The sequence below is a fragment of the Lagopus muta genome, chromosome 2 (genome assembly GCF_023343835.1).
Source record: "Lagopus muta isolate bLagMut1 chromosome 2, bLagMut1 primary, whole genome shotgun sequence".
NCBI classification, from domain to species: Eukaryota; Metazoa; Chordata; class Aves; order Galliformes; family Phasianidae; genus Lagopus; species Lagopus muta.
In genome coordinates this window covers 53,111,166-53,124,933 of record NC_064434.1, presented here as the reverse complement: position 1 = coordinate 53,124,933, position 13,768 = coordinate 53,111,166, and the positions used below count along the sequence as shown (strand labels likewise).

The 13,768-nt window shown below is 40.7% G+C and overlaps 1 protein-coding gene across 5 annotated transcripts in view; it reads right to left on the bottom strand.

Annotated features, from left to right (window-relative positions):
• Nucleotides 1-12,930, bottom strand: part of AKAP7 (A-kinase anchoring protein 7) — a 76,132-nt gene extending 63,202 nt beyond the window's left edge. For 2 of the 5 annotated variants that reach the window (XR_007375291.1, XM_048936616.1), the window contains exons 1-4: nucleotides 10,380-12,924; nucleotides 6,473-6,628; nucleotides 5,343-5,488; nucleotides 1,877-2,013 (exon numbers count right to left, since the gene is read on the bottom strand). Coding sequence is in view for 4 of the 5 variants with exons in the window: in XM_048936616.1 (XP_048792573.1) it covers nucleotides 1,877-2,013; nucleotides 5,343-5,488; nucleotides 6,473-6,628; nucleotides 10,380-10,764 (824 nt within the window). In the remaining variant the exon portion in view is untranslated. Of the gene's footprint in view, nucleotides 1-1,876; nucleotides 2,014-5,342; nucleotides 5,489-6,472; nucleotides 6,629-10,379 lie in introns of all 5 variants that reach the window. The other 3 variants (XM_048936620.1, XM_048936619.1, XM_048936618.1) reach the window with 3 other exon arrangements.
• Nucleotides 12,931-13,768: the final 838 nt, after the last annotated feature.

Genomic DNA, 13,768 nt, shown 5'->3' with positions numbered 1-13,768 from the left:
CCAGCAAGAGCTGAGAAGAGCTCAAGGTGTGGCTAAGGATACTGAATTTGGCAATATTTGTTTTGATACGCAGTTTAGAACTGTAAAAAATTATTAATGGCAAGGTATATTTGCCTTTGAGATAACCCCTCACAATTCTTTTTTAAAAAGTTCATACTTAAATGCCTTCAATAATAACCTTGTTCTCACTGTTTTCACCAATTCTCAGGTGCCACCACAGTTTCCTCATCAACCAGAGCAGGTGTGTCTCCTCCAGGAGACAAAAGGAACATGGAGGAGTGCAGCAGATCTGGGATACCTTGCTTTCCTTTCTGCTCCTGGTTAGCTACCTCTCTCTTTTCAGAGTGTTGAAGGAGGAAGGCTAGAAACTCATAACTTCAAAAGGAGAGGTAAGAACATAGAGGCCTAAGGATTTAGTATTACAGCACTCAAGAAAACAAGGGTGAAAAACAAGCAGGGCAACTGATTTAGACACACTGGTATCTCATTATTTGTAAGCATTATGTGTTTTCAGCCAAAATACCTTCTACTACTTGATGTTACTTTCTACCTTGAATTCTTTCTTATGAGCCATCTGTACTTTAAAAGCAAAACCTTTTGAGGATAAAAGTGATTTACCACACACAATTAATAGACACATTGTTTAGTAATTGTATTACCATACCTCAAGCAATATCTCACTGCACTTGTTAGTTACTGATCTAGATAATTCAGTGTATGGACTGCATGGCTTTTAAGACCATTAAGATATACAAATGATGGAAGCCTCCTGGAAGACCTCCTATTGGGGAGATAGAACAACTGGGGCTTTTTTTTTTTAATAGAATTACAAGAATATAATGAATTTTGATTCATGAGCAATTCACAACATTGATATGTAAACACTGAAGGATTCCCAGATGTTTGCATAATACCAGCAGGCTATTTATCAGCATTTTAATTTTAGTTATCAGCCATTTCATTTTTGCAATTATGGTGTGCATATATAGAGACAGCATGTGTATATATATAAGCTACTAGACACCACATCTATGTAGGAACTGCCAAGAAAGTCCATGCAAAGCAGGACTGTGAAACTCATTTCAAGTCACAATTGCAGCTATACATGCAAATTACTATTCTAAACATTTGTAAATTACAGCTGTACTGACTTGAGTCTTACATTAAGAACTTCACACTAACCACTGAACTTGTACCTTGAAGTAGGCTTGCCTGAGCGCTATATGACATGTGATAAAGAGCAAATGCCACCAAACCAAACAATTCCACTTTTATACAGCAAAGTCACATGTAACACTTACATACATACGTCTCTGTATTATGCACACACTTTTCTACAACTTTTATGCCTTCTATATGATCAAACATTCAGCTATTTCCCTGAAGCAATATAAGGCAATATAAACACCTCTCTTTCAGTGTAAGTATATTCTGGAGGCATTTAGAGGCATAAAAAACTAATTGCACGAAACAGTACCTTGCAGCTAAGGCTTATTTCATTGTAGTTTTTCATTGACTATTCATTGACTTGGCCTGTAACATTTCCTGAGCTATGAAAATCTGAAAGCTCCTCTGTTAATCTGTTCAATATCCCCTACAACCAAAACACAGTTTTCAAATAACTCCTTTAAAAAACATGAGATTTTTGCATATAAGTTCAGCATATGCTGTGAAAAATGCAAAGAAAACGTGTACTTTGGGCAGAGCTCATGACATACCATGGTATGCAAACAGCTAATATTAAGATTAGCAATTTAAAAGCAACATGAATTAAATACTCAGTAACTCCAGTAATTTAGGGCTTACAAAAAGCATCAGTTATTCTTTCTATCTTTTTGCAAACTTCACCAATAAAACTACTTTTCCAAATACCTACATGCTAATTTCTTCTTTGCTGGATAAATGCATCACTAACATTGTGATGTGCAATGAACCACAGTGAACCATTGCTTTGGAAAGCCTATCATCCTTCTGTATTATTGCATCTTGGAGAGCCCGAATGTTGTCAGCAATCTGGGAAGACAGAGACATAGAAACAACAGTTAGCCATTACGCTTACTGCATCCAATAATGCAGCTGAACAAGAAAGCACACAAACTGAAGTCAAATGTTTATGTAGAAATCATTCTTGCAGAAGGAACTTTTATCCTGCAACAAAGCTGTGCTAGCTGATCTGAGTAAACTCAAAGCGAATACAAATTCAGTGACTAACAAAGAAGTAGACACTCCTCATCACATCAGAACAGAACCTGATTTCCCTAAGATTCCTAGAACAGCTTGAGATCATGCAGATTGTTGTACACTGATGGGCACAGATCAGAGACTTCTTTAGTGAATCTCTCTACCGTGTATTGAGTGTGTATGTGCTATGTACAGACAAGCATCTGAAAAGTGGAAGAGGTCTCTGGAGGATCAGGATCAGGCCTATTTTAAACAGAGGATATTCTGATATGTATATCTGTGTGTGTGGAGATACCGGACTTACAATTCTAATCTTCATGTCCAAGAGAAAGTACAATGTACATATTTTCTTCAAACATTTTGGCAGATCTAACACCATCAGTCTTCTTTAAAAGTATCTGATTTGCATTTTTCTCCAGTGAAAAATATATGCTTTATAAATTGTATCCAAACTGTTTACTGTGCTTGCAATTAAGATAGCTGTTGTATTGCAGTAATTTAAAAAAAACATGCGGGAAGGCTTGAGTCTATGAGTAAATCAAATCCAATAACCTTGACTGACTGGCAAAATGAGCTACTTCTTTAAACCACAGTAAGCAAAGACAAATCAGCTTTGGTGTACATAGTGTAAAAGAAGCATGTAGAAACTGTCATTCTGTTTTTTATTTGAAACTCCCTGGTGAATGCTTAACAAATATACTGTATATATTGACTTTTATAATGAGCAGAAGTAGCTCTGAGGCTTAAAATAGCTGTATGTAGTTATAATGAACATACATGTTTCCTGAAAAAGCAGAATATAATGGGGGCAAGCAGTACTTTTGTGACCCACATTGTTAAGATAGGTTTTGCCATGCAGTAGTTTAACCTCATACATTTAGTAGCTCCTTTTTTATTTATGTATTTAGAACATAAGACACCATATACATAAAAAAAAAATAAATTGTAACTGAATGGTATCAACTCTAGGGAAAATGGTAAGGACAAAGGAAAGTAAAAACCATTTGCCAGAAAAAAAGTGATACCGAATCAACAAAACCAGAAGTGTTTACAGTAGTGTAACACACTTGAATAAAATCACGCCAATACTCTCATTATATATCATGTTGAAATAAAACCATTTCCTTCATGTGTCAGAACTTATCCTGGCTATATGACACATTTATTGTACTTTCAGATGCAGGAGAAATTTAAGCCATACCCTAGTGCTGAAGAAGATCAGCATTATTCAGCATTCATATCAGAAGGCAACACCTCACTCTGCCTCATCCATATTATTTTCTGAGCAGTGCATCCCAGTCCTTTCCTGCTTATGTCCTGAATTCTCCCTGCACTACCACCTGTTCCCCCTTTAGCTATCATATCACACTGACAATTTCATGTAGCTTGAGATTTCCCAACTTAAAGAGATGTCTGTCCCAACTGTTCCCCTCTCAAATTATTTTTTAAAATTCCTTCTTAGAACTCAAATATTGATTTTAGTGTAACCTCTCCCATTACTTAGAATACATTACTCTAAAGAGCAATAATGTAACAGTTTTGTTTACTGAACACCACTGGGAAGTAGCTTTAAAAATTGAACAGCTTATTGCAATTATAATCAAGACTGGAAGACCCTCGGGGATTAATCTAGCCAGTGCTAACACATCAGGTGAAAGATAACTTTTATCAGGTACAATAATCATCCATTTAACCATTTTTTGCACAGTTAAAAATACGAATTGACTATAAAGCCAAAATGAATGGAACACTGCATTTTACTTCATTAAAATGAAAGCAACTGAGAGGAACAGTTCATTAAGTGTTTCAGAAACATCCCTTACTACAAAATGGTTCTTTGTGTAAAGCTCAAAATACTATATAAAATATGAAGAAAGAGCAATTATGCCTAAAACACTTCACTGGAATAAAATTAAATTCTCACAAAAGGAAGACCTCTAATTGCTAACTGAAATACTACTAGTAATTACCAGATCCCTGCCGGCTATCAAGAAACCAGATGTCTGAAGTCTGAATTTTGGCTACTGTTGCCTAAACAAATTCCAACATGTATTTTCTACTTTGATAACAACTCTACATCTGAGGCAAGTGTTAACAAAACTTTCTAGTAGAGTCTTGGAATTCCTAAATGCTCTGAGATTTAATACATTTGTCCCATTACCTCCGTAAATGAAAGAAGATCAAATACACAGCGTATTAAGAAAGAAGCATGTTTAGTTAAGATTTTTCTGCTCCATCAGCAATTCAATGTAACAACTGTGAGCAGTAATTCTCAATTATCGGATTATGTAACTCCTACATTAATTGTTGTTGTTAAATCATGGAAGAGACAGGAAGAAAAGATATTTCGGAGCAGGATGGCATAAAAGATCAGCAACGCTTGTGTCAGGCTATCCTAAAACTATCCTGAAAAGGGAGGGTTTCTGCCATCTCTTCTTCACATAACATATTCTGAGGAATCAAAGACTGCACTTTCCAAAACTAGCTTATATTATTTTCATTGCAGATTCTCTCCATTTTTGACTTTCACTGAAAACAGACAGTACAGATGCAGAATGAGTTAAAATTCACCTGAGAGCTATGTTACTGTTAAGTTAAACATGTGCTAATTGCAGGAGAATAAGTTTTGAAGACTTTGCTGCACTTCTTGAATCCATTTCAACAGCATCTCGCTAAAGCAGTAGCTTGTTTGAATTTTAAACAAGGTGATCAGCTTTATGGGAAACTTTAAAAACTTCAAAATGCAAGATTAAAACAGCAACAGATCCAGATTTAAAATCCTGTGTATATGGAGAGCTAGAAATACTGCAGTGATTTTCCTATTAAACGGAATGTCTTTCTTCCTTATTCCATGTAAATGACAAAATAAACAACACTGAAACAGTGCAGAGGGAGAAATTAAGGCAATTTCAATCAAAATAATATGAATTTTGTAAGAGAGCAGAAAAAGATAACCTTTCTCTGGTCTTTCCCAGATGAGTAATTTTATTCACAAAGATGTTAGTTAAAAACATTAACTGATAGAATAGGCTGCTAATGTTCTTCTAAAAATACCTGAAAAAAATGAGCTTGCTCAAGCTCAAACACTGCTCTTCTTACAAACACATGCAGCTGCTGAAATAAGTCTAATTATACCAAATTACTGTAATAAAGAATATCACCTCTGGATTAGTAATTGGAAGAGAAATGAAATAATTTGGCTGGTACTGTTTTTTCTTTTTCTTCTTTCTCTCACTGCCTTCTGGAACTTCCTTCCCAGTAGTCCTCTTCCTTTTCTTTTCCATGTTTATTTCAGAGGTTGTATGCACTGCAAAAAAAAAAAAAAAAAAAAAAAAAGAAAGAAAAAAAAAAAGAAAATACCTTCAGCATATAGACGAATCAGAACAAAGATACAGTTAATATCATACCCAGTAATCCTTAATATCACTTCAGTCAGCTGACAGGACCACATCTTCCCAGACATCTGATCTGCCCATGCACTGAACTGTCTGACTGGGATCCCACTCTAGCCTCCATGAACACAGCCATGCAAGTGAAGTACCATGCTTGAACTAACAGTACATCCAGGCAAGGTTTATAAGCTGTTAACATACATACATGGCTTCCAAACTACAGCTGTGTTTCATTTAGCCAGGTTGCTGCAGTGCACTAGGCCAGCAACTTGAGCATGGACGTGAGTTCAGAGCAATTCCCCACATACTGCATTTTACAGTATAAAACAAGATACGCAGGATTATTAAAGGAGAAGGTTGTGGTAGACTAGGAGTGGCCAATCCACAGTTCATGGACCAAACCCAGAGAGAAGAAAATTTAAGTCTAGTCTATCATCTTTTCCCTTCTCAAAGCCCCCTTCCGACATTTAAGGAAAAAAAAAAAGTGCATATCCTCAGTTCTTGTGTGTATCACAAATTACTCTTCTCCCAGCCTTTTGTTTGCAGCCTCTCTCCACTGTTCAATAACAAGTGCACTTCTAGCCACATGCTGGGAATACACATCTGGGAAACAGCTCATAAAAGCCATCACTTCAGCAGCTCATATATAGTAATGTGAATAAACATATATGAGACATCATTATGCTGTGGCTCATTGCTTCAATGAATCACAAAACAAATTTTTAACATGCTCAAATATCTGCAGGACTGAGGACTAATAAACCTCTGGACTTGGTTCCGTTTGCAGGGAGACTGTACTCCACGTGCCCAGCCTACCTGTGCATTCCAACAGCCAGGATCAGGAACTGTGTGCAGAATATGTCTATCCTTTTACACTATTTCCATTTAAATACACTTACTAGCAAGTTCATCTTCAATATCTGTGTCGGCAAATGGCATTTCTGCCATCAAAGAATCTACTGAATCAGCAGGAGGACATGGCTTTTTTCCCTCTTGTGTCCTTTTTTTATTTCCTTTAACAATTTTCTTCTTTTGTTGCATATTATCCAGCCCATCTGTAATATATTTAAATAACACACTGGGGATGAGTTTTCAGTATAAATACCTACGTGACATTATAGATAAGCAATATACAAAGCATAAATTTATCTACTTCTCAACAAATAAATAATGATACAAATCTTTTTTAAGAATGCTACTCTTCTTCCTTGACAACAGATCAGTAAAAATACTTCAATGCTTTATGTGAAATAGCATAAAAAAGAGAGTCCAGCCTTCTACATTTAATAACTTATGGTTTTGATCCGTTCTAAGTAAATGCATTAGAAGCAAAAAGGACAGTTATGAGCAAGTATAAAACAATACAAGTCTTTATATATCATGTACAGCTCACTCTGGAGAACAATAACAGCATGTGAAATTCAGTGCAGATAAACACTAGAAAATTATTTGCAGTGCAAACAAACACGCTGAAAATGTGGCATGAAGGAGCAGAAAGGGAATCCTACAAATTCACATACAACAAAGAGATCTCAGCTGACTACATCATGCAGGAGCGAGATGATTATTCTAGTCCTGTATCTCCCACACAGTGTAATATGTGTATTAAACTACACCTTAAGAAATGAAAAATCAGTATCTCCTCTAGCAACAGAGAATGTAGACACAACTAGACATCCAGTAATATTCTCTTGGGACAGCTCCACAATGGGATTACTGTAGTGGAAGAAGCCTTCTGTTAGAATTGCAGTTTATCCCAGGACAGCTCATTATGACAGACAACACACTTTGAAAGCTTCTCTTGTGACCATGCAGATAGTCCAAATTTGGCCCAAGGGGAAAAACTGGCAGCAAAAGTGCATATCATGCTACTGTGGCATGCAAAGCTATGCTACGTGTGTAAAATCAACAGTATAGCCAGTCTGGGCCATTGGGATGATAAGCAAAAGAAGAATCTGGCTACATGCTAACTCCAGCCTAAGGTAGGGAGGTGTAAATCACTATGTGGTTGTGGTCTGACACCTACATTTATGCCAGAGGCTAATAAAAAGAATAAAACTGTTTGGAGTGGCTGCTTGTTCCCTCCATAGACAACAAAGAACCGGGTATGACAAAGAGATGTTAAAGCAACAATAAATTTATTACCTAACATTTAGAGTTAAGCTTACGTGCTAGTGATCCACCAGCATACAGAACATAACATTTTCACCTTTTAGAAAGGTCACAAAAGGAAGAAACAAAAACCCATGAAACTGACAAACAAGGACAGCTGGGGTAGGAAAGCTGTCAACAGGATTCAGAAATGCAAAACTATTAAGAGCAAAAGGAATTTGGTACGGTAGCATCAGCTGTGGAACAAGGATTCACCTAAATCTGAGGTGTGCGTATTGCAGATTATGCCCTCCTTCTGCCCTGTAGACACAAAGCACAGCATGTGCTGAATAGCAGCAGGTGGGCAGGGGCACAGCCTGTTAGCGACATCCCTTCCCAAACAACACAGGCACTGCTTTTCAACTCTACATATCGAGATTCCGATCAAAAACTCTATCCCACCTTTTCCTGAATTAAACATTAAGGAAATCACCAACAAAATCCAAGATTTGTATCCTAGACACTAAAGCAACATGAAAACAGGACTTTCCAAGTTCTTGGCAAAATGTTGATAATCTGAGACCTGTGTAACTGGAAGAGCTTCCGCAGCAACTCCTTGGCCACTAGACTACTGAAGGATAAACTTTATTCTTAACTGCATTAATTTCAGATATGAAAAGGGATCTATGCTATTCCTGTATTTGTCTTTGAGCGGTTACTGAGCTACCCGTCATTAAGCAGTCACTGCTGTTCATGAAGATGAGCCACCTGTTCCAGCAGAAAAAAGAAGAAAACAAAACAAAACAAGCTACGTGTCATAGAGAACACAAAAATAAGGAAAAACACTCTCATTGTGCTCCTTTCTCAGGCCTCCTCTCTTCACACTTAGTTGCAAGAGAAACAGTTTTTGATTATTTTACACCCGCACATCGAAAAACACCAAAGACTAGGTCTGTGGCTGCTGTTCCCATGAATAGTAACAAATAATGATTGGGGTTGGAACTGGATAAGCTTTAAAACCCCATCCAACCTGGGCTGAATCTATTGCTGCTGTGGAAATGGCTCTCTAGGCTTTCTGAGCTCGTACTACTGGCACAAGCTTCACAGGCCCAGAGAACCACAGAATTGCAGAATCAGAAAGGTTGGAAATGACCACTAAGATCATCTAGTCTAACCCATAACCACCATGCCCACTAACCAGGTCTGAAAGTACTGTATTTATACATTTCTTGAACACCACCAGGAACAGTAACTGCACCACCTCGCTAGGCAGCCTGTTTGAGCACCTGACCACTCTTAAGAAATATTTCCTAATCTTCAGCCTGAACCTCCCATGCTGCAACTTGAGGCCATTCTCTCTAGTTCAATTTCTAGTTTCACAGGAGAAGAGGCCAACCTTCACCTCACTACAACCTTCCTTCAAATAGTTGTAGAGAGCAACAAGGTCTATACAGGATGATCCAAGGGCTGGAGCACCTATTCAATGAAGATAAGCTGAAGGAACTGAGCTTGTTCAGCCTGGAAAAGAGAAGGCTGCAGGGGAAACCTGATCGTGGCCTTCCAATATTTAAAGGGAGTTTATAAAGATGAGGGAAATAAACTTTTTAAAAGAGTAGATAGTGATAGGACAATGGGGAATGGTCTTAAGCCAAAGGAGGGGAGATTTAGATTAGACTTTGGGGGAAGTTTCTCATAGAGAGAGTGGTGAGGCGCTGGAACGCACTGCCTAGAGAGGTTCTGGATGCCTCATCCCTGGAGGTGTTTAAGACCAGGCTGGATAGAGCCTTTGGCAACTTGATCTAGTACTTCATCTAGAGGTTGGCAATTCTGCATATAACAGGAGGGTTGGAACTTGATGCTTGAGGTCCCTTCCAATCCAAGCCATTATATGATTCTAAGGTCTTCCCTGAGCCTCCTTTTCACCAGACTAATCAATTCTAGTTCTCTCAGCCACTCCCCATAACTCTTGTGTTCCAGACCCCTCACCTTGACCCTCTCTGGACATGCTCCCAGGACCTTGATGACTTTTTTTTATAGTGAGGGGCCCAAAACTGAACACTACTCAAGGTGCAGCCTCACCAGTGCTGAGTACAGGAGATGATCACCTCCCTGTTCCTGCTGGCTACGCTATTTCTGGTACAAGCCAGGATGCCATTGGCCTTCTTGGCCACCTGGGCACACTGCTGGCTCATATTCAGCATCGACCAACACCCATTTCTTCCACACAGTCTTTCTCTGCCCCAAGACTATAGTGTTGCACGGGGTTGCTCCACCCAAAGTGTGGGAAACAGCACTTGGTCTTCCTGAACTTCATCCCAGTGGCCTCAGCCCAGTGATCCAGCCTGTCCACACCCCTCTGTATGGCCTTCCTACCCCCAGATAGGTTGACACTTCCTTCCAACTTGGTGATATCTGCAAACTTACTAAGGGCGCATTCAATTCCCTCATTCAGATCGTCAATAAATACATTATTAAACAGGGTCAGCCCCGAATTGACCCAGCTAAAGAAATCTCCTTTAAATAATAAGCCAGAAAGGGATCGGTGTAGCACTCCGCACAGCCACACAGCGCAAGCCCGATTAGGCTGACGCGGAGCGCTCACAGAACCGCTCATCACCGCCCCGTGACCACAGCTGCCGCGCGCCCTCCCGCCCCCGCGGCGCGCTTGCTCGGCCCCGCCCGCAGCCCGGCCCCCCCAGGCCCCGGTCCCCTCACCGTGCTTTGGGGTTGAGCCGGCTGCGATGGCGGGCTCTTCGCCGGTCCCCGCTTCTGCTGCTGCCGCCGGCCGCAGCGCCATAGGACCCACGCGCGGGGCGAGGAAGGGGCGCGGGGCGAGGAAGGGGCGCGGGGCGAGGAGAGCCGCAGGCCACGCCGAGCAGAGCGAGGGGAGCAGCCTGCACAGCGCACGCTGCATCTCCAAGTGGGACGAGCGAGGATGCCCGCCGGGACACCGCGGCCTGGACGCAGGCGCCGCGTCCTTCGGCCCGACGAGAGAGGGGGCACGGGGCCGCAGGCAAGGGACTACAGCTCCCAAGTCGCACCGCGCGGCCGTCCCAGGGCATGGCGGGAGGCGGGCGGTGCTGGTGGTGCTCCGAGCCATCGTCCGTGTGGTGGGCCTGCGAGGAGTGAAATGCTCTGTTTTCCTGCTTGAATGAAGATTTTGCGCCCCTTTGAAACAAAACTCTGGCGCTGTATTTTGTGGATGATGCCAAACCAAATCCTGCTTTATGTTTTTGCAGATAGGTCTGTGCGTACAGACAGGATCTGGAGGGGCTGACTATGTATATGTAAATGCAGGTTCTTACTTTCGCTTTTGGAGGGAGTGTGAGTGGAGGAGAGGGAAAACAAAGATGGCCATAGCAAGAAGTAGCACAGAGAGATGTGGGTAGGAGATTAGAAGCTGAGAGACTAGTGAAAGTTGTGTGGATTTCTGTACTCGACCTGTCTGTACCTTTTCTTCGTGGCAGATAAAATCTGCTTAAAAATGCTTCACAACTATTTTGACCCATTTCACGCTGTGTTTGCCCTTAATGTCTTTCACACAGTATTTTCGTTAGGTCTGCATAGTCTTATGGAAACTACAGACTAGATGTCATAGAATCATAGAATCACAAGGTTGGAAAGGACCTGCAAGATCATCTAGTCCATCCATCCTCCCACTACCATTGCTACCACAAGCACTAAACCATATCGTGTAGCTCCTCATCTTGAACATGCCAGGGACAGTGACTCCACCACCTCCCTGGACAGGCCATTCCAGTGCCTGGCCACTTTGAGAGAAATAGTTTTTATTCATGTCTAACATAAACTTCCTCTGGCAAAACTTGCGGCCTTTTCATGTGACACAGAAATCCAAGTCCTGAGGAATCTGGGGGGAGTCTGAGCATAAGGCTGCAGGCAGTGTTTTTTGCTGTGTGTTTTGTCTGAATATCAGCTGTCATAAGAAGTCTCAATACATACATGGTCACCTCTTTCTGGCCTGTTTAGCACAGATGAGTGAAATACTTAAAAAATTATTTCTGTTCAATAGCCACCAGCCTAGTATTAATATGGAGATGTATTCTTCGGGCTCATGGTGTGCCCGAGTGTGCAGGTTGCAGGGAAGTGAAAAAAATGCATTTGTTAGGGGTTGTGAGATTAGCTGATATCATAAATTATCCCCTACAAGTGTTTTGAAGGAAGATGTTCAAGAGGGGACTAGAAAGCTGATTTTTCTGCCTGCCTAAATACCATAAAAGTTACATAGTTGTCACTGACCTGTACCTATCTGACGCAAGCCAATGCGTATGTTGTTGCAAATGCTTAGGTTTGGGCTAATGCCAAAGTTTTATCAGTTTTCTGTGGCCTTGTCTTTATTAAGGAGAGTTTCTGATTAACCTCACAGTGGCACAGTTGTCCCTTTGAGGAGAGAAAATCAGAACTCATATGACAGCTGAGTGATGTTAGCGGAAAGACGAAGCACAAGCAGCTCTACAAATGGATTTGTGTATACAGCCACACTGCCTGTATCTATCAGTCTCTCACCTGTCTGTCTCTTAATCCATCATTTAATTTAAATCAAATTTAGTAGAGAGTAAGAAGATTCAGAGGCGTGATATTCCCACACCTTTCCTGAAAATGAGTGTTTTGGGAAAAAAAAGATTCATTTAGATCCCAAATGAAGAGATAGTGCTCTGTAGATGTTTTTCCCTGAAGCAGTGACAGCTGGCCATGAGTCTTGGTCGTGCGTTAGACGATAGGTCACAGCACATTTTATCTGCACATATAATCTCTTATCTTAGTCAAACAAGAGAGATGTGGGAGCCATGAGTATTCAGGACGTGATTCACTTGTGGAGGATAGGAAATAAAGGGGTAGGAGCAAAATACAGTTCAGGGAGGCCTAAATATTGAAAGAGGATATTGAGATATTGTATAGGATGTGGGAGGGAGTTGAGAATATTGTCATGGCAGGGCATCAAGACTATAGGGGAAGCTTTGGCTGTTGTGATAAGATGGGAGGACGTAGCTGATATGAAACAAGGCTTTGTTACAGCCACTGCTGATAGAGCAACTTGTTTTCTCACAAGTGAAGAACAGACTGTGATCTCGTAGTAATAAGAGACTTTCTATAGGAACAAAGAAAAGCACAAGTTGCAGAACTACAGATACTGGAAAATGAGAGATAGACAAAAGTGCCTGGATTAAAGTAACTTAATGCAAAGATCAAAAAGCAAAATGCTGGGATTGCGTCAGTAACTGAATAAAAGGAAGAAAACCACAGTGATGTTGTGTATTTATGCACTTAATGAATAGAAACTATGTTTTATATCTAACATGAATATTAATATCAAAGTTACATATATCGATATTTGCATGATCTGTTGACATGGTAGTTTATGTACATTATAAGAGAAGGGAACAGAACAGGGGAATCAGATGAAAAATCAGTTGATTATCCAGATCTGCAGTTCATTACTTGCTACCATCTAGGTGGTGACCTGTTAAGAGAATCACCTGGTAAAGGTCAATCTACACACTGAAATGCTATTAATGTTGATGTATTGTTCTGAGCACTTTCACGTACCTCTAGGCTTTTGTGATGGCAAGACACTGAGCATCACTGTGAGCAGACAGAGGATTCACATATCAAAGTGGGACATGAATGCCTTTGCCAGCAGGTTTACTGGCCTCCTAAGGAGGGCTTTAGACTGGGTTACTGAAAGACAGAGACATAAACTGGGAGAGAATTTTCCCAGATGTACTGGCAGAGAGTGGTGAGAGATGGTGGGATGGCACATGCAGGATGGTGTGCTGGCAAAGGCTGTCCCTCTCTGCCTGAGAAAGCAGCGTGTGTGAAGCTCTAGCACTCAGAGCTGGGAGAGGCCAGCTGGAGGTCTGGCACACACTTGGGAGGACCTCAGCTGGCTGGAGAAGTGGGACAACAGGTGCTTCTTGAAGTTAAACAAGGACAAATGTAAGATCTTGCATCTAGGTCAGATGTTTCTGGCAAAAGCATCTGGATGCATTTCTGCATTAGTTTAGGTCCCTGACATTTTTTACATGCTTGGATGAGCTCTGCACTGAACATTATTATTAGGGTGTAAACTCTAGCCGGAGCTCCTT